Source organism: Rhea pennata, chromosome 1 (genome assembly GCF_028389875.1).
Source record: "Rhea pennata isolate bPtePen1 chromosome 1, bPtePen1.pri, whole genome shotgun sequence".
In the NCBI taxonomy this organism is placed as follows: domain Eukaryota; kingdom Metazoa; phylum Chordata; class Aves; order Rheiformes; family Rheidae; genus Rhea; species Rhea pennata.
Window position 1 is genome coordinate 63,956,429 of NC_084663.1, and position 21,100 is coordinate 63,977,528.

Below are 21,100 nucleotides of genomic sequence, written 5' to 3' on the forward strand. Positions count from 1 at the left end.
GCTCAGGGTCCCTAGCACTCAAAGCGTGAGCAGGTGCCTGCTGTAATTCCTGTTCTGCCCCTTCTTCTTGCTCCCAAATCCTGCGACACCTCAGTCTCGCAGGAGATCGCTTGGCTGTGTCCCTCCCAGGGTCACGAGTCCTTCTGAGAGCTCCACTTCTTATTGTCACGTCTCCTGTCACGTGAGCATGACTTGTGCTCCCCCTTTTGTTTTTATTTATTTTTAGCAAGAAGATTTCACCTTCATCTGTATTTAAAAACATGTCCTTTTTACGGCACTTAACCAAACGGCGTGTTTTTTCTTTTTTTTTTCTTTTTTTTCTTTCTCTCTCTCTCTTTTTTTTTTTTTTTTTTACAGTGACCTGACCATTTTATTACTCAGTGCTCCTGCTGATGCTGTGTTATCTACGAGCCTCACTGGTGATGACCTTTTCTCTCAGGTCACTGATAAAATGTTTGCGTCTGGGGCCAAGAACTGATCCCTGTGGGAAGCCACTGAAAACATGTGGTTCAGTCTGCTGGTTTGTATTTTGCATTTGGAGATGTCTTAATTCTTCAACCCATTGGAATTTGTGTCATGTTAGCTTTGTATCATTCTGGCTTTTTTTTGTATAGTACCAAGTCTGTTGTACAAGAGACAATGTGTGTTAAGTTTATAATATTATTTCAAAATTTAAGAAGCTAGATTATCGATTATTGCGGAATTATTAGCATAACCTAGAGTACGTAAGTTAACTTGCTGCTACTTGGATTGTCTTGCCTAAAAAAATTTCCGTATTTTCCTTTTTTCCAGTCCACTGATACTGCTTCTTACTGAAAAATAAATAGTTTGAAGAGCTCTTTAGAAGCTCCGTTTAGACCTTTTAGATGTAGGCTTTCTAGATCTGATAATTAAAATGGCCCACTTTGAGTAGCTGGTTTTTTTTGTATTCTCTTTCATTATTGTTGGGATGAAAATCGTTTCATTACCATCCTGTGGGATGGCTGTGTCATCTGTTATTTGTTTCATAAAAAGCAGTAATTCAGAACCGCCTCCTCCCAGAGATATTCAGTTAAACATTTTGATCCTTTCTTTTAAATAACTTCAGCCAAGTAGTGGCCCGATATCTTAATTACCAAATGAACATTAATTCCTAATGAGCTCAAAAGCAATCTTTTGTTTCACTCTGAACTGTTCTCTGTGAACTCTTTCTTGCTTGCTTTTATTGCCTTTAGTGTTTTCCCAGGTTTTTCTGGGTTCTAATTCATGCTAATTCTCCTTAATTTTTCCTTTCTTCCACTAGCCTAAATATATAATAATTGAGTAGATGCTGTAATTACAATGGAAAGGAGGGTTGTTCGCTGGGTATGGCTTTCTCTTTTTCTAATGAGATGGTGGGGTGGTTTTGTTTTTGGTTTTTTTAAGACATCTGCTGAAACATTCATGAATGGCTTGCGATCATCATTCATGTGTTCTTATTTAAAGATTTTCAGATTCTCCTGATCCTCTGCTTTATGGGGAGGACTTGAAGAACCTGACCATCTTGTCAGGACTTCAGAGCATAAGCCAGAGCAAATAGATTTCATGTGATTTGTTGCAGAAGGAGGTTAGGGGCATCATTTCTTTTGGTCTCACTGCCTGCCTTTTTCCTGCCCTTATTCCTCTTACCCAATTCCAGAAGTGGCTGCTGTAGTGGCTCTGTGACTTCTGGGGACTCCCACTACGTGCATGTGTAGAGGGAGGCTGTCTGGGTAGCTGCCTTGCAAAAGTCCTTCATTAGCCTAAGTGGAACTGAGGGCTCTAAATTTAGCTTTTGGATGCATAACCTTCACCCTGTCCTGTGGACCTTTCCCACTGAGGTAGGCCCTCGCTGCCCCATGCAGGAAGGCCAGCTGCTGCAGGTGCACCGCTGAGCTCACCTAGCAGAAGGTAAGAGGGAGCTGGGCTGCGTGGCAGCAAATTAGCACTGCTGCGCCAGCGACCTGCCGCCTCCTCGACAGCTTGGATACTGTCTACGGTGCCTCTACCATGTCTCATCTCCTTCCTGAACCCACATTTCGTATGGGGAGGAATCAGCTCCTGCTGCCGTAGCTGTTCCCCAGAAATTGCAGTTCCCGCAAAGAGTGGAGATGTAGATCTGCTGTCTTACGGCCTCTGGCCTGGCGTTTCTGTGAAGGGAGATGTGAGTGAAGAAAGGGATGTTTTTGATGGGGGAAAGCTGTCCAACGAAGCTGAAATGCCTGTTCACAGCAAAAGAAGGCAATGCAGATCTGAAATTCTCCTTTTTATTGTGAGGATTCGAGAAGAGCCAGCGCATGTATTACTAAAACTGTTCCGCTAGTTCCTGTCTCTCTGGAAAGATGCACAGAGAGCTAAACTCACAGCTTTGTGCTTAAGACCTTGTCTTAGGATACTGATTTTTTTCCATCTACTGCTATTTTGGGGCCTGAACCTTTTTTGTATTGTTTATTTTAATAAAGTTGACTGAAGAAACATTTTTCTGGCATTGTGGCAAAGAAATTGTCTTAGGGAAACTGGAATACATACTGTAAAGTGTGGGGTGCGTTATCTAGGCAAATGCTATGCATGCTTTTTGGTAGATGTTTATTTGAGCTTGTTCACGTCCTGTCCCCGGTTTCCTGTCTCTCTTCAGCTTTTAGCAGAGTTTCAAAACAAGTTACTCTCCTTTTGACAAAAGTACTGCTTTTGCATTGGTGACCCATGGTAGCTGAAGAGGAAATGCATCTTTTCTCAGAGAGAAAGTGCCGGAGTACCAGTTTGGATGATGTATTTGGGGTGCCAAGAACTGCTTCTGCAAGCTTCTTTTGTCGATTTCTGCAGAATTACGGCTGTACCAGTGCAAGCTGATGGTCTTAAAATATGTCTTGTGATGTAGAGGAGCACTGCAGGCAGTTTTCAAACACTGGGCATTTTGACATGAAGCACACTGCAGAGTCACAAGCTGAAAATGTTTTGACAGTGTTGAGGGGAGGTTTTGATTATACCTGTTGCTGGATGTGTACAGAGCTGGTGTCTTGCCAAAATGTTTGGGCTCAGTGAAAGTTGATGGAAAGGACAAGAGATGTGTCAGATCAAAACACTCAGAGCATTTTTGTTGAAAGCGAGGAGTCTGGCTAGGTACATGTGTTATTTACTGTAAGGGATTCTCTAATGTAGTTGTTTGTCCTGCTATCTAGTTAGATCACATGCTAGGAGTGATTTGATATCAAACTGACTTTTTAGTGCATGGTATTTAATGTGTAATACTCAGCAACATGAGCATTGAACACAAAGTCCTATCCGTGTTGTTTCTTTTTCTACCTAGATAGTAGATATCTGTCTGATAGAGGGGCAGCAGTTTCTGCTGGGCAGGGTCTAAAATCCGTGGCAGTTGAAATCCTTATAGCCAAAGACTGGTGATCCTTGAGCTGAGAATCGTGCAGGAGAGCTGATCTCCTGTGGAAGGTGATGTGACCTATGAATTTCTTCACGTTTGTTCTGCAAGGCCACTGGTCTCTGTTGTTCTCCTTCCCCTGCAATCAAGAATGTGTCGAGTTCAAGGAAAGGGTTATGCATGTGGTGATATCCCATCCTTCTCCTTCCAGTTTTACACACACTTATGATTTTAAATATTATGTCTGTTAGTATTAGGTGATGTGTTATGAAATTCAGTTCATATTTTCCTTAATCATACTGGGTAGTTAGCATCTGGGTGCTTGAAGAGATAGTCTGGCTCTTGAAAAGTTTAGAGCACCTAAATGAACATTTAGGCACTTAATGTTCATCTAGGTGCTCTAAACTTTTCAAGAGCTTTGTGGCCTTTCTCTCAAGCCTCAGCTTAAAGGAGAAGATAAGCATTTTTTTTTAATGTTTAATGTGTCAGTCATCAGTGGGAAGCAGGAATGTGCAGCCAGCAAGCTCTACTAGTAGATGGAGAAGTTGTTTCCTACCTACACTATTCAGACCAATTTAAGATCCTACTTTGAAAGATACTGGCTTGGTCTTTAGGGAGGAGGCTCTTCTGAATATTTTAAATGTGAGAAAACTGAGCTGGAAAGCATCTGTGTCCTGTAGGAGAGCCCCTGCTCTAGCAGGAGTCCTAAATAAGGACTAACGGTGTTGCCGTGCTGTCCTAACAGAGTCCTGGTACAGTATGCCCACTTGTATGGTCATTCGTCTGGCAGGATGTGCCTCTTGACCCAAGGCTGGTAATTTTGAGTGTTGCCTAAGGTGTAGGGATGGTGATAAGACCATGTGGGTGAGTAGATGAACAAACTGCTGGTGGCATGTATGTCAGCTTACAGGTTTGCTGTGTATTCCTCCCCCCCAACAGTTGCTTTGAACTACATTGTTGGGAACAGGATTTTGTCCCCACGTAGACCAGATGGGTGATTGACTTCTGAGTTGTATCCCTGATTATCCTCCTCTTCTTCCTGTGATAACCCACAAGACTAGTGATAAGGGGATGCATTGGTTATGCCCTTTGCAAAGTGCTTATCTGTGTCTTCCACTCAGTAATGCTGTTACACAAGCATTGAGACAAACAAGGGTGTTTTGTTTTTGTTTTTACTTCCCCCCCCCTCCCATTTCTCTGTGTATTGGGGATGGAGGAGAATAAATGAAACCATGTACAGTGTGCCTAAATGCTGTGAAACACTTCTATACTATAAAAATCTATCTGCGTGCATCCAAGAAGAAACCAGAGTAACTGGTTTGTTTCAAAAGTGGCAGTGAATCAAACCAGCTGTGCAGAGACAAAATGCATTATTCCTGCTGCAGCTCTTGGGCAGCAAACAAGGCTATTAGTACCCACTGGCAAATTGTAAAATTTGTATGTAAAAGTTGCAACTTGTCTGAAGACTTTCTTTAACTGCTTGTTTTTGGCAAAACACTGGTTAATTACCTTAGACACTAGTTAGATACGAAGTTCCTCTTAACCAAATGATATTCATTATCTCACAACATCTGTTTTTGACTGTCACTTTATGCAGGGAGCATAGCTGATGGGAAAAAAATATACTGTGTCCATTCCTTTCTTCATTAGATAGCTCAAAAAACAGAGCTGATCTGTATAAGCATCTTGCTTGGGTGCCAATCAAGACCCCAATGACTAAGTTTTGGAAGCTGAACTGTCCTCTCTGTCTAGGGTGAGTCACATTAGCGGGAGGTGGGAAGGCTTGCTGCTGCTCTTGGCTGTGTGGAGGCTAATGAAAGGCAGACCTGTCAGTTAAGCATGTCTTGCAGCCTCTAAAATTGCTCTTGGTAAAGATTGTGACCCTGCTGCTCATCAGGTGGAGAGAAAGGCAAGCAGAAAAGCCACAGGGAGTTTCAGAGTTTTCTGTAGTTCTGGTGCAAGAGGTGATTTATGAGAGAAATGAAGCGCATTCCAGTGAGCCTGGTGTAAGAGTATAAGAGTGTTTTTTTTTTTTTTTTTTTTTTTTTTTTTTTTTTTAATGTAGCTCGGACAAGAGAATGAACATATTTAACCTGAGAGCACAATCCAGATGCTTGCTTGCAGCATCGAATTGGTGATGTATTTTAAGGTGGCAGCTGGGAACCCAAATGGGGAGGCTTTTTGAAGGGCTTCCAGCTCTCTGACTCACAGCTCTGATGTTCTGACCCCAGTGACTCATCCCTCTCTGGTTTTAGCTCTTACAGGACAAGGGTGGGAAACAGAAAAACATGCACCCCAGCCTGCTGAAAATTAGACTAGATCCAAGAATCATGTATTGAGGGCGGCAGGGTAATGTGAGATGGATTTTCCTGTTTTAGAGGACTCTCCGGAGACTTGTACTAGGAATGAGCAATAGCATCCTTTCCTCTGTCTGAGGGCAGTGGGCTTAAGATACTCTAAACTTCAGAGGATTTTTCACCCTTGCCTCAACTGTACAAGGGCTCTTTTTTCCTTCTGCGCTCTGGAGTTGTGTGAGGAAGTTCCTGTGCTTGCTTTCTCCTGTGCTTGCTTTCTTGATGCAAGGTCTTACTAAGCTGAACTTTCTCACTGTACTCAAGTCTTTTGCTGTCCTTGTCTTCACAATTGCTGTCACCAATTGGTGAATGAGTGCTAATCTTTTATAGAAGTAGACAGAAATGACTGAGATCTCTTAAACTAAGCAGAAGTGCGAGGGATAGTGTGCTTTACAAGAACTGTCGGTGCAGCTGTGCATTTTCTTTCAACCTCTGTTTACTCCTACTGATCACAGAATTTTAAATTGTTTTAAAGAAGGAAAATACCTTTTTTGGGAGTGGGGATAAGGAGAGTTAAAAAGCTTTTGAAATGAAGAAAGGCAAAGGCATAAATACGATTCTTGGAAGATGCCACAATTTGTTTAAAATAAGTAAATTTCTTCCTTGCTAGGGGTGGGTTGGAAATACTTGAGTATTTGCAATGGAAGTGTGTGCGTATATGTGTGCATAGTAGGAGAGATAAGGAGATTTACTCAGCATGAACTTCAGTGTTTCCAGCTGTGTAACCTGAGCAAGTTGGGAAGATGTGTAGATTTAATTACCATGTAAATCCATTAGCTCTAAATTTCCTGGCATCTGCTGACTGATGACACAACCTGAATGTTATTAATTTAGTGGATTTTTTTTTAATCTATCCAGTTTTGTGCTCAAAATGAGTAATTGCTAGTGTGAGACTCCAAATGGTCATATCTGTTGTTATAGTGGATCTCTTTGCTGTTCTCAAATACTAATTTCATGTTACTCTTTATATCCTCCTGTAAATGAGGCAATTTCAGTGTGGTTAAAAGGCTAGGCAGTAAAGAATTTTATAGCAGACTAAAATAATTGAGCATCTTGGCTCTGGTTTTCTGGTCTTTTGTAGAAGATTTAAAAACTAGAAATCTAAGGTTCCCTCTACTTGTCCTTGGCAACAATGTAAGCTAGGCTGCCGTAAATCTGTACTGTTTATCAGCTTGTTTTAGGCATGACTTTGGGAGACTATCTACAGCCTGCATTCTCTTTGTTCTCTGCTGTGGCTGCATGTAAGAGACTTTTCCTGCCATCAGAAAGCTCTTCCAGCCATTTTGGCCCACCACTGGGCTGAGAGCGAATATCTGTGTCCCATTTAACAGTGAGTAGTTATTTGTGCCTACGGTCACAAGCTTAGTAATGCTGTGGTCTGTCCAAGAGGTCTCTTGATGACAAATTTTGTCTCATCCTGATGCGGTTGCATGACTTCCTTTCAAATACACACTGCTAAATGTAGTTCTCCCCCATCCCCAGTTAATACATACCAAAGATAAACCCCTGGTATCTCAAACTGTATAGAGTACAGCCTTCCACTCTTCCACCTTTTTACCCTATGGGGATGTTGGTGAATGACTCTCTGAGGCTGGGCTTCTGCTTTCTGTTTCAGCCTCCATCTTTGGAATAAATCTTCTGAAAAACACTGTATTGCTTCCAGACTGTTCTTCATTTCTCATCCTTGTAAGAGCAACACAGCAAGAGCTTGGATCTCTGCCTCTTAACAGTTATGTATCAACACATCCTGTACCAGTAAATGAGCTTTTCTTTTCATTGCGGGCCATGTATGAGTGAATTGTGGAGGTGAGGTTACAAGGGTCTCCTTGGATTCCTTTGCTACCTCTTCTCATGATATGAGACATGACTGAATTTGGAAAAAGGCAAGCAGTGGCCAACTTCCCTGCTGCAAACATAAAGACTTCCAGAAGAGGAAGCAGTCATATTCCTAAAAATCTGCACTGAGTTTGTGTCTGAATCTGTGTGAAAATTAACTGATGCCCATATGCCAGTGACCACTGAGAATGGAGTTGTCTCGGTTGCTCAGAAGTTGACAGACTAACTACTCCTGTCCGTCATAGATGAGCTTGGACCAGGAAGGTCAACAGCACCAACAGCTGATCCTGTTAACAGGATCTAGGAAGAAAACACCTGCGATGAGGAAGCCTTTTTAATCCATGCTGCCTTTGGGGGATGGACATGCAAAAAGTTGTGGACTTTCCTGTTACATTGTCATCACTGATAGGATTGTATGTTCTTTCCTCCAAGAGCAATGCCTCTAGGCACTGTTCTTGGTTAACTGGGAAGGGCATGTTTCTACTCCCAGCCCTCATGGGTAGATGCTGTACTTGCATACTCAGGTGGAGGTGATAGCAAGGTGTGTAATGCCTTCTACAGCTCCTACTCCGCCAGCAAGTCTAGAGCTGAGCCCACCAAGACTGAATAGTGTGTATGTGCCATCATTAATGATTGGCACCTTGCCTGGATGCTCCAGAGCTTGAAGCCTTTCATTGACAACTGTGACTCTTAGTCAGTTCTTCAGTTACAATATGAGCAGCTGCCAGATGTCTGTGAAATGCATGCTTGATTCCTTGAAAAGAGGATGGTATCTCCATGTAGCCACACTTTTTGATTTATGTGATGCTATTAGCTAGAATTTATGCTAGCTTTTGTGAAGCCAGCGGTCTCCTACGCACCTTTGCTAGTGTAAGCCACAAGAGCTGCTGAAGAAATAAGCGATTCCCTCTTCTCTTCTTATTATCTTAACATGAGAGGAAATCAGGAACCAGTGCAGATTCCCTTTCCCACAGATGGAGAAATGTTTGTAGTCTCCCCATTCTCTGCTGTTCCCTCGCCATTGCCTCCTTCGTGAGCACTGTCTTGAACCTTATGTGCCCTCTGGTTCCTTCACTCCAAGAGTAAAATGCAGTCCCTTCCTAGAGATACTCGCATGAACAGTTACTTCTGTTGAGGGGGGCATTTACCCCTCTGGGAAGGGCAGACATGCTGCCCTGGCTTAAGGAAAGCCAGGAGGAAACAGTTACATTCCAGGAGGGAAATATTTTGAAGGAGCGGATGGTTCTTGCCCCAGCATGTTGCATATCGATTGACTTGCCCTGGGCTCCTTGAAGAGTGGGGCTTGTTTGCAGCACTCAGCTGGCAGGTGGAGCAGTAGCAGCAGTGGCATGCCAGGGTGCTGCTGTTGCAAATCTGTTTTAGGAGTGCTCTGCTGGAAAACTTTCACAGGAAACACATGCATAGGTCTCTTAGTTCTTGCAGTGCATTTTTCCAGGCTCAGCAAAGTGTGTCACTCATTAAATAATTTAAACATAGTTATGAGGTGTCATCTGGGGCTCCTGACTTCTCTTCATTGCTACTTTAGCAAGTTCTTTGAAAATTAATTTTCTGGACACAACTGTCTTGTTTTTAGTCTTGGTAATGTGGCATCTTCAGATAACCAATATTAGTGCTGCTCTGGTCTGGCGTCACATTATCTTGTGGAGAAATCAGAGCTTGCACGTAGCTAGCCAAACCTGAGCTCTGTTTTAGTTCAGAGATGTTCATTTGATCAGACAAGAAAAAATTCTATCCCTGAGGCAGAGCTGGAGAAACGGGGCTTTGTCTGACAGGAGCAGTCAGATGCAGGGGAGAGCCACAGCCTGTGGCTCAGCTGGTCTGCAGCCAAATGCAACTTTGTGAGAGCTATCCAAAATCCCCTGCACGCCCGGATACGAGAGAGCTCCTCTGTTTGTTCACCGCAGGGTGATGTCTGTAGGTGTTTTGTGTTCCCCAAAAGCACCTGGGTTATAGGCAGGAGCAAAGCGGCCGGAATGTCCCAACAGACTGGCAGTGAAACTCCGTGGAGTCCCAGCTTGCTTTCCCTTTGCAAATATGAACACTGTTGTTTTGTTTCTCTTGAACGTTCTGTGGGAAGGGGAAGCGGAAGATAAGCTTACCTCTGTCCTAAATCCATGACTTCTTACAGAGGTTAAAATCCCTGTTAAACAGATCCCTTTGCCATGTAGGGAAAACAGTTTAATAATTCAAACGGACTGCTTGTACCAGCAAATGTTCGTAGTTAGTCTTGTCATGGTGTGTGAGGATAGCAGGAAGTTGGCAACAGAGCAGATATATGGATGTATTGAAGAGAAAAAATACGTGTTTTGGTGCTAGTGCTTTTTTTTTTTTCCTCTGCTGAGGCAAACTCTATTGGTGAAAGAGGTCAAGCTGGTAGAAATTCTTTGTCTGAGGCTTTCTGCCAAATACATATTCAGTGTAAAATTCTCAGTTTCCATCCTAAAGTATCTTCTGTTCCTGAATGCACAAGTGGTTGCTGCAAAATCCGAATTGATGATTATGGGGACTTTCAGCTTTGGAGTTGGCTGGTGACTACTAAGACATGCGTGGAGTCGGTGGGAGGAGAGAAGAGAAAGGTTGGCAGTGGGAGGACGTACTTTGCAAAGAGGTAGGGGAGCAGCTGAGGTGGAAACTCAGGACACCTGGCTGCTCTCTGAAAGTTCCTGCTGCTCAAATGCCTTCTGTTTTTTAGTTCTCTAGGAAGACAGAGCAGCTTTCAATAAGCCTTTCAATGTTTTCTTAGGGGAAAAAAAAGCAAGCTTGCTTTAAATGCTAACGGAGGCAGAGAAGTATGTAATGTGTATAAGATTCCTGTAACTCAAATGGTATTGTTTTTGTAATCGTTGAATGAGGAGAAGTCCAGACCCCTAAAATCATCTGTATTCCTTGAGTCTAGCAGTTGTGCAGTTTAGCCTGTGGCAACTGTTTGAGACTTCTCCATTGGCCAGTGTTCTGGGTTTTATTGCAGACCATTAAGAGCAAGATTTATAAAATGGTAATAAATATAGAGAACCATTTAAAAAATTAAAAATCATTTATTTACTGTCAGGCACTTCCACTGTGAATGCGAATTCTTTTCTTCCTCATAGTTAGCTACTTGTCAGCTTTGCAGCTGTATGTTAAAAAAGGAAAAAGCCCAAATGGTGATGAATGTGCTAAACTCCCTTCTCCATGCCAACGTTCTGTTTCTCTCTGTTTGGGGGAAGTTGAATTCTTGCTTCCCTCTTAGTTTTTCCTGAATTTGTTTTCAAAAAATTCCTCAATCGAAAGAAGAAAAAAAATTACCTAACTTAATATCTAATTTGAACCAAGTAGAAGTAGTAAAATAGCAATCGATACAAATTTCGTGATATCAAAGTAGCAGTATGCAGAAGGCTAGTAAAGTTTTGTGATACTGCCAAAAGTAGCCAAATGACATGTGGTTATTTTGTCTTTCAGGTGAGCCTGTTAATTTAGAATATCTAGATAATGTCAGACCAAGCTGACTTTTAGCTATGATACTTTCAAGGATGACATCCTCAAAGTAGATTGTGCTGGGTATATTGTAGCTGTGTCTTGAAACCAATGTGCAAATATTGTAGCAGCTGTATTTCAACATCTTGCTAGTGATCAATCAGAATAAATGTGGGCAAGAATTAGGAAAATTTTCTAGCCAGATTTAGGGAAAAAGGTGCAAAGAAGGATAATTGACTCTAGCTATAGGCTTGAATGAAAAAAAAAGTGTGGAGACTGTATGGAAAACTTTCCCTCGAAGAGAGGCACTGCTTTACGTAGGTTCATTCTTGCTTTTTATCATGCTGTTGGTTGGGAAACATTTCTGTCCTTGGTTACACTTTGATAGCTGCTGACCCTGTCTTAGTCAGAGTGTCTTTATTGGTGCGCCAGAGTATTCAGCTAATTTTGAACTTCCTTTCTGTTTCCTTTTTGGGCAGTAGGGAATTGTAGCTTACACATTTATCCTTGCACATGTTCGGAAGCAGCCCTGGATGTGAAGCACTAGCAAGACCTTGGATATTGAAATCAAAGCAAACAAGGGTTTCTAAGGTGGTCATGACCCTCATTCTCAGTCATCTGAGAGTTTATTTAGTAGTGTTATCGTTCATGGCAAGTAAATACGAGAGGCGTCCGTTTGGCCATTTGTAAAGGCTTTACTTCAGGTAGCTTTCTATTCCAGGATAGTAACTGGAGTCTTTTTTTTTATTGCCTTATGTTTAGTAAATACTTTCTTCTCCTGAGTGTCTGTCATAATTGCCTGAGGCCTTGGTAGTTTTACGTGAAGGCCCAGTTAGCACTGAGCATCTCGGAAGCATGTCTGCAAACTTCTTGGGTACTCTGGGAAATCTGGCTGTGCTCGGTGTTTTCCAGCATCAGGCTTCGAGGTCACAGGTGATGCTGCTGGAGCTATGAAACGTGTATGCATGGCAGTGTGACTACACTACTTCCCTCGTTGATTTATATAATATTGACTAGTTTAATTCTCAAATTGAGTAACAGGAAGCCAAATCTTGAATTCCAGTGTTTGTTTCTGCAAGAGAGAACAAAGTGAAGAGCCAAAAATCAATGCTGCCCGCAAAAATGGAGCAAATAAAACAGACTTGGACTTTCATAGTAATCATGCCCCAATTGACAAAGACTTCTATATTAGATGGTAGATAATGCCTGATTGTTTGGAAAAGCTAGTTACACTTCATCGTACAAATATTTTTTGTGCAAAAGTAGAATTCTTTGTGTGAATGCAACAAGGAGAAATTACTGTGTTTTTCTAGGCATGGCTTCTAGCAATGCAGTTCCTTGGTCTGTTGAAGATGTAGAGTCTTCTGATACCTGAAATGAATAGAACAAGAGCTGCAAAGTTTTTGCTGTTGCTGGGAATGGAATTGGTGTCTCAAGGAAGTAGGTCAGGAGATTGGTTTGGGCTCATTTTGAATAAGAGAAGAATGCAAGTTTCCTGGTGAATGCAGCCATGTCATGCACTGTCAGTGTAATGCATTCAGTGTAATAGGTAAGGTAATATTTAGTGTTGGCCATCAGGAGCTCCAGCTGTGCAGTTTTGAAGCTGTATGTGGGCACTAGTCTGGATTACTACTTCAAAAATCAATACATATATCAGCCAGGAAATCAAATTTATACCAAAGACATTAATTGCTTTGTTGAGGGCATATATGGACCCTTTTGCTAGAGCACATTGTATGTTTTATGCAGCTACAGTTGCCGTACTTATTGGCAGAGAGTTGGTATCTGAGTATTTGTTTCCTTTTTCTTCTCTCAGTGAGCATTTAACCCAATATATCCGATCCCACACACAGAGTGCTCTGACAATAAACCCTGCAGGATTTTTCATACTGTCTAGCTGAAATGTGCTTTCCCATTAATGATGACTTACTGTAGTGAGTATCTTTGAAAAAAAAGGGTGCTGTTTCAGGACATGGCTACCGTGCTTTTATGTTCTGTTTTCATTGTGAGTTAATCATAGGCTCTTCTGTTTTAATGTATGCCTCTGAGAGGACTTTTATTCCAGCTGCAGCTCTTCAGCTTGAAGCAGTGATTGGAGCAGGAGGCCATTAGGCAGGGCTGGTGGATCCTGCTGCTGACTGGCACGAGGATCTGATACACATACTGGAATTGTTTTGATCAATGCTCTCCTGTTGTTGGCATGACAGACAGGCAAGGAGATAAGTTTTTCCCTTTTATCTCCACAGCACTTCACAGAGTTCCTGGATGAGTTTTCGCCAGATGTCCTAGGCCAGCTCTTGAATGATCCTTTCTTATCTGAGAAGAATGAAATAATGGAAGTGGAATTGTCTCCCGCTTCTCCAGCACCTCTCATCCAGGCAGAGCACAGCTACTCTTTGTGTGGGGACTCTCGTCCCCAATCTCCACTGACCCACATCTCGACCGATGACAACTTCAATGAAGGTAGTAGCGATGTGTGCAAAAATGATGCTGACTTACTGAGTCCTTTTTTTGTTTTGTCATGAAGAAGCAGTAATGAAGTGTTACTGGTGTGGTGATGATACACTAACGATACATGTGAATATCAGTCCTAGTTGAAATACCTGCAGTGAAATTGCAGAAAGGATTTGTTTATTCACAGTATCTGCAGACTTGAAATTTGTCAAGTGACAGGAGAATTGTACTCAGCAAAAGTTACTAATTTTGCACTATTAACATTTTGAATTAAAAGTAAAAAGTTTGCCAAAAAATATGATAAGGGCAAGAAATGTAATTGTTTCAATGCACTTGAAATCTGTGATTGTTAAGGTAAGTGGAGACTCAAATCCAGTTTCATCAAATGAGAACCACCATGAAGCTTGTGTTCTGGAGTGCATGACATACAAGGAAAGGGTATGAACCTGGGGTTTGTTCAGAAGAAAAAGCAGATTGGAAATCTTGTCTACAACTATCTGATGAGAGGGGCCAGAAGAGACGGAGCTGGACTCCTCTGTGAGGTACACAGTGGTAGCACAAGAAGCAATGAATAGGGTAAATTGCAACAAGGGAAATTCCAGTTAGGTGTTAGGAAAAACTTGTTCGCCAGGAGAGCGGTCGAACATTTGAACAAATGTCCAGAGAGGCAGTGAAGTCTTCATCCTCGGAAGTACTCAGAACTTAGTGGAAAAGACCCTGAGCAACCTGATCTAAGTTGATTTTGCTGTGAGCAAAGGGTTGGGCAGGATGATCTCCAGAGGTCACTTCTAACTTGCTTCATTTTTGGTTTTGCATCATTTTAGGATTATGTACAAAAAAAAAATTGTTTTTCAGTAGTTTCAGTCAGACCTTTTGAATGTCCTCAGATGAAAGCCAGGTAGTTGTATTTAGATTTGTAAATACATGTATAAGAATATAATTTCAGGTGGCCTTGGTCTTAAAACTTGTCTTGCTGAAGTTTTGGGGTTTTTTAGCTCTTAAAATTTAAAAAGAAAGCAAAAAAAAAAAAAAAAAAAAAAAAAAAAAAAAAAAAAAAAGTCCATCAAGAAACCACTGTGATTTTGTGAAGATAACATAGCTGCAACTTCATAAATTCTATGATTGTGGGAAATGGTGATAAAGTAAAAATCAGTAGCATAGTAAGCTGCATTGTAATAGGGGGGAGAGAGAGAGAGATTAGTGTTTATGTCTAAGCATGAACAAACTAAGCTGTTCATGAAGATTTGCCAGCACATGAATTTCCAACAGCTGAAAGTTTTGTAGTCCAAAATGCTCTCTTAAAACAAGATAGGGCCTGTTAAAAATTTCAGAAGTTTATCTGTGTTTCACTGAGGACAACTAATAAAACTTGTGAGGAGGCTTTTCAGGGTGAGATAGGGTTCTTGGAGATGGTCTAGAAATATCATCTCTGTAAAGCCTTCCCCTTTTTCATTTATGTTTCCAAGCTACTTTATGTGAATATCTTTAATATATACAGGAGATAGAAACGGTACTCTGGCAGGAGGACAAGCAGAAGAAACTTTGGATAGAAAGCTTCCTTGCCTCCTCACCTCATGGAGATTAATAAGGATAACTTTCAAACTAGCCTAAAAGTGCAGGAGCCTCCTTCAGGGAAAAATCCTGAAGAAATTCGTATCACTGAGATGGCTGGATAATTAATAGAGCTCTAATCAAATGATGATTTAAAAGCCAGGAAACAGTTGTAAGTGGATTTAAAAATAGGAAACAAATGGAAAGCATTTAATCTTCAGTTCATTCTGCAGAATGTTTCATAATAGATGATGAGGAGTTGTTCTTGTTTTTTGGCATTCTTGTTTATTTAATGTTAACACTGGAATCACTCTCATGGCCTTCAAATACCTATTGGCTTCAAAACAGCAAAGCTCAGAGAAGGGAAAAACTTGGAGGTCATAGTATTACAGTTAAGTTGGGTGCCTGATATATATCCAAAGGCATCATCCTGGTGATTTTTCAATTCTTGGGCACATCAGAGAGGGGAGTTTTGAGGGTGTCAGTACTGCAGGGTTTGGCATTGAAGATTAAAAGGGACTCTGTTGTCAAGTGGTGTAGGTAGATGGTGCTCTTGACAGTGCCAATGAACTCTAGTCCATGTTGGAGTTTGAGGACAGCTTCTGAGAGAACCAGCGTCCTGGGGCTGGAGGTGTAGGGTCCAGAGAATGAGGTCCATGTGCTCCTGTGCTACCTGGAGAGCTGGGGATACATCTGTGGAGTGAAAGGTTGGGAAGAACTGAGAGATGAGGTTGGCTGAGGGGCTGATATAAAGAATGTGCGCAAAAAAAAAAAAAAAAAAAAAAAAAATCACGGGATTTCCTGTTTTCAGGTTTTTCCATAATGAGGTGTTCTGTTCCCATTGCGATGGGGTACAAAGCTGCAGCAGGGGGGACTGAAGCAGGCTAATGAGAAGGCTCACGTGTGGGGCTTTTGTGCACGCATGGGTGCTTGCTGTGAACCCACACACACCTCAGGTCAGCAGCAGGGAGAAACAGAAAATGGCACAGAGCAGTTGAACCAGGTTTGGTTGCTGTTGTAGAGCTTAGCTTTGAGAAGGCGCCTATTACGGTGCCTCGTACCTTAAGAGAACTCTCATGCAAGCAGCAGTTCTAGTAACGTGGCCTGGAGCTACTAGCTCTTTCTGGCAAAGGTAACTTCTAAAGTTAAGTGCAATGCTCTCATGCATATTTAGATGTGAACTAGCTTTCTGCGTCGTTTTTATCCGGTTGCTTTTAACTCGGCATGTTTTAATTAGGTAACACTAATCTGCTGCTCCGCATTGGGTTACCCTTTCTGCACGGAGCGTGGGTAGGTGCCTGCCGAGTGCCGTGCCGGAGGCCCCCAGCCTCCCTGTGAGTCATGGCGTGAGTGAATCATTAAGCATAAGGTTGCTGTTGGAAAGGAGGACACCCGCGTAAAAGGCTCTCTGGGGGCCGGTGCACTGGAGAGGATAAGCAGCGGTAGGAGAAGGGGGTTGTTCCACATAGTTTTAATATCCTAAACAGTAACTTGGCCTGTCATCTTTAAGAATAGTCTTTAAAACTGCAGTTTATTTCCATAGCAACAGGTTGCAATTCGGATCGTGCGGCCGTAGGCGGAGGGTGGGCAGAGAGGATGAGCGCCCTGTGCGAGTCCCACAAAAAAGTCACATAGGAGGCTGGACAGCGCGTGCTGAGCAGCTGCGGGAGCAGCCCCGTGGGGCGCGTGGGTTATCCAAGCGGCAGGCGTGCCGGCCCGGAGCTTCCCACCTTCCCTGGTCAGAGCAGGGTCCCTGCCAGGTGTGGCATCCCAGCAAAAAGGGAAGTGGCAGAATCACTCCGGCCTTCGGCCTCGCGCCCGCAGCACTTAGAGTCAGCGTGCCTGAATCACACAGACCTCGCATCACACTGCTCGGTTGCCTCTCTTCTCCCTTCGTTTTTAAATCGATGCACGCCTGATCTAGGAAGAAATTAGTCACATCTCCGAAATGTGTCAGTTAGTTAAATAGTACCTGACTTTTCTAATGGCTTCCATTGTGATATTTCCGAATTAATGTCAGAATTGGGATCCCAGAGGCCCAGGTTACAACGAGGTTGAGCAAAAGATCCTTCTCATCTGGTGAATGATTTTCAAGACAAATTTAAGCCACTGAATATCAACCTTTTCTTTTTCTTTTTCTTTTTTTTTTTTCCTGTCAGCCAGGACTCTGAGAAACTTACTGAAAATATCTTTTTCTGTTTCCTTTCAGTTGCTATGGTTGAATGAATAATTCCTCTGACTCTGCAAGTGCTTTCTTACTGACTCTTACAGGGGACCAGTTAACTTCTGGTATGCACTATTCTCAGTTGGCCCAGTAACGTAGCTGTTACAGGGTGTGTGGTGTTTTTTTTTTTTTTTTTTTTTTTTTTTCCTGCAGTCATTAAGCTGACCTATTGATATAATTAAAAATCTTATATAAAGAGGTAAAAAAAAGTGCTAGGAGTGCAAGTCTGGCCAACACATAATCCTGTGTTTAACTCTTTCAAGTATCCCTGTTGATCTCAAGGTGAGAGCACGTTTAAGTGTTTGTAAGATCAAGGTCCTAACACTAGTTTTTCCTGGTTATTTGTTCTTCTGAATCCACTCTAAGAGGATTTTCCTAGCTTTATGGAGATGACCTTTTCTGTATGTTCACAGGTTAATGCTAAGGTATGTGTTTGTTGAAGGTGCCAGTCCCTAAATCTCCTCTAGCTTATGAAAGCAGTGACTAGTACAGCTATTTTAAAGCAGATGTGTGGAAGACATCTGGTATCTTTTTTTTTTTTTTTTTTTTTAGAATCTATTCTTATATTCTGTTTTGCATAAAATTGTTAGACTAAGGCTACTTTAGGGAGTTATTTATGCCTCTGACCTGCATGCCTATGGTTTGCTGACCATGCGCTTTTGCTAGCCTGAATTGGCAAACAAGAGATGGAGCCGGGGAGGGATACAGGCTGCTGCGTGAAAAAGGAACCTGTGTCCTAGGTACTGATGAGCTGCACTAGTTGTGCGATGGCTTCTCGCACAGCAGGTTTCTAGTTGTGAGCCTTGTATTTAAGAGACAACTGCAGAGTAGCTATGAATAAGTGTGGGTAATTGTGGAGTGGAAGATGCTTCTGAGATGGAGATGAAAAACCTGGGAGGAGAGGCAGAGAATAGCGATGTTGCATAAGGGAGAAGTCCTGCTGCAGATCAGTCTTTTGGGGCACAGATTCCCTTCTGAGAAATAGTGTTAAGGAGGAATCCCTTATTTTCTATTACAGTTGATCTTCCCCCCCCCCCCTTCAGTCTTCCTGTCTCTGCTGCTTTTCAGAAAGGGAGGGCTGTGGATCAGACAGCCAGGAGTGAGGTGAGATGTGGGTACAACTTGTGGCTCTCTGATTAGCCTCCTGCATGACTTAGGATGCAAATGCAGAGTCCTCCCTGCCCTCTTACCCTTTGCCTTGTCTATGGTGGGCACAAGCTCTTTAGGACAGTGACTGCCCCTTGTTTGAGATGATGTGTGAGATTTGTGGGTAAAAACTGAGCACAAGAAACATGGAGAGGCTGGCGTGCAGCAGTGACCTGGAGGCAGGTGCTGCAGCGTTTGCATGGAGCTTTTCATCCTCTTGGAGCAGCTAAATTGACATGTTTTATTTTGTGAGCCTCACAGGGGTGAGACAGCGAGTGGCTGACTAGTCATTTCTGTGTTTTTTTTTTTTGTTGTTTTGGTTTTTTTTTTGCTCCTCAAATAGTGGCCAGGTGGCTGGGTGCACTCATTTCCCAGTCCCCTGAGGGCTGTGTGTTGGAGACTAGTCTTGGTCCCCACCTGCCTGCCTTCTTTGTGCTTTGGTGCTTGGGAATGCTTTGAAGTTGCTCTTGGATTTGAAGCAGCTTGCCTTGGCTAGAGGCTTGACAGTGATTGCTGCAGAAATGGTATGTTTCTATTTTATACTTAGCTATGCCAAAGCTGGGCCAGCCCCAGAATATAACTTGTATTGTTGATTTTTTGTTTGTTTTTTGTTTCTCCCCAATTCTTGAGGTTGTGTTATCCTGTAACATGCTTTTAAAACCTAAGTTTCTTTTTAAGTTTCAGCTCTGCCTATCTACCTGGTTTGAAGAGAGTAAAATCACTGTATATGGCTCCCGCTTCTCCAGTGCAAATAGCCCTTGAACAACAAATCCAACGCTCCTGCCAGACCGTGCTCTGTGCAGGGAAATGCTTGCTTATATATGGGGTCCGCATGCAGCAGTGTGTCATGTAGTTCCTTCCAGTGTAGAGACACCTATAGGGTCAAGGTGGTCTGCATACATTCATTTGCGCTCTCTCTTGCTGTGTGTGTGTATGTGTGCACGCATGTGTGTAAATATACATATATACTCATGCACATGGATTGTCTTTCTTCTGTTAAATTTTTTGAGATGTAAATAATGAAAATGGAACACCTTCTGCACTGATTTTCTCCAGTCCTATTAGTCAGAGCAAAATCTGGTGGGTTTTTCTGTTTTATTTTTTTTTAAAGAAATTTCGCTATGTCCTGAAAAGACACTGTCAGAATCATACTGATTATTTTTTCAAGTGCATGCCAGTGTAACTTTTTTCCTGTGTGGGTTTTTGTTTGTTTGTTTATTTAAGAATCAGGGAGGAAGTAGTTTGGTGGTGATAGCCTGTCTTGGAGAGCTTTTATGTGGAAGGCAAGCAATCAGCCCTTGTTAGCTGCAGAATCTGCAGCTGTGTTAGTTCACAGACTGTAAAGGATGAAAAGACTTTTGACCTTTTGTATGTCAGAAGTCACAAATCTCAATAGATCACCCCGAATCAAAACTATAATTTCTACTTGGACAACAGTGTCTCTGAAAAAGCATCTGTTTTGATTTAGAGGTTGGCATGCTGGTGATTATTTATCCTTATGGTTAATAATTGACACCTTTATTTGCAGTCAGCCCTTTCTTCAGCTTTCAGTTCCAGGTAGATCTCTCTAATGGCTTTTTTTCCTGCTGCAGTAAAGAGCCATCTACTCTCAGAAGTCTCTCTCCCCGGGTATTTTGTAGCCTCTGATTAAGTTCCCTCTTGATTTCTGCTTGTATACAGTTTAAATGAAGTGAGCTTCTTTGGTGTTTCCCTGCCTGGCATCCCTCCTAGACACCAAGCTCCTTGCAGTTCCTTTTTAAACCTTTTCAAAACTTTGGGCAAAGTGAACACAGGAGCTGATTTCCCTGCAATACTTCTGCTAATGATGACTATTTGGGGAATACTCCTCCCACTTCCCATTCTGCTGTTTCTGGGGCCAGTGATCTCATTCGCTTTTAGCGGTAGTGTTGCACTGGGAGTTCACGTTCGCTTAGTTATCTGCCGTGAGCATCGAGTCCTTTTAATGTGCGTCAAAGCCTGATTGCAGCTGTAATGTGAATAGTTCCTCAGAGCACCTGCGTGGGGCAAAAAATTCAGAAGGATGAGAGAGAACCTTTTTAACTGAACATAATGTTTCTGTGGATAATTTTCACATACCTTTTTAAAAAAAATCGTAAGCTTTTGTAGGGCTTTTTATAGTTGCAAGCGTTAAGGCTCTAAATCCAAGATAACACCTCTGTGCCTCTTGCCACTGTATCAAATGCTCTTTTTCTTTCTTTATAAACTGACCTCTGTATCAGTACGAACTGTGCTTTACTTGGAAGTGAGAGGGAGGAAGCCTACCTATGCGCTGCAGTGATTGGAAGACCTGAATATCTCCTCTTTTATGGAGGATTCTGAGCAGTTTCTTGTCAGGCCTCACCTGATCTGTAGAGGCACTGAAAGCTCCTTTCTGAGACATCGGTTCTGTGGCCAAAGCGTGCGTGCTCGCCTCTGTTCCGGCATGTGTAAAAGGCGATGCTATAAAAATCATTTCTTTTTTTTTTTTTTTTTTTTTTTTTTTTTTCTCTGCCACCCTCCCCGCCCCGAGCAAAATAATTGGAAACGTGTAGGAGTTTTATCCTAGCTGGCAGCTATACTCGGGTAAAGTCTCCAGCTGAAGAAGGGCTAAACAGTAGCCTGTGACCCGGTGATGCTGCCGAGCTGGTTTTACGTGAGAAGATCGTTCTGAAAAACACTGTCCAGTTC

At 42.3% G+C, this 21,100-nt stretch overlaps 1 protein-coding gene across 2 annotated transcripts in view; it reads left to right on the forward strand.

Moving 5' to 3' along the window:
• The window catches only part of CREB3L2 (cAMP responsive element binding protein 3 like 2), an 84,494-nt gene that overhangs the window by 30,312 nt on the left and 33,082 nt on the right, over nt 1-21,100 (forward strand). For both annotated transcript variants that reach the window (XM_062589913.1, XM_062589922.1), the window contains exon 2: nt 13,284-13,500. In XM_062589913.1, the coding sequence (XP_062445897.1) occupies nt 13,284-13,500 (217 nt within the window). The remainder of the gene's footprint in view (nt 1-13,283; nt 13,501-21,100) is intronic.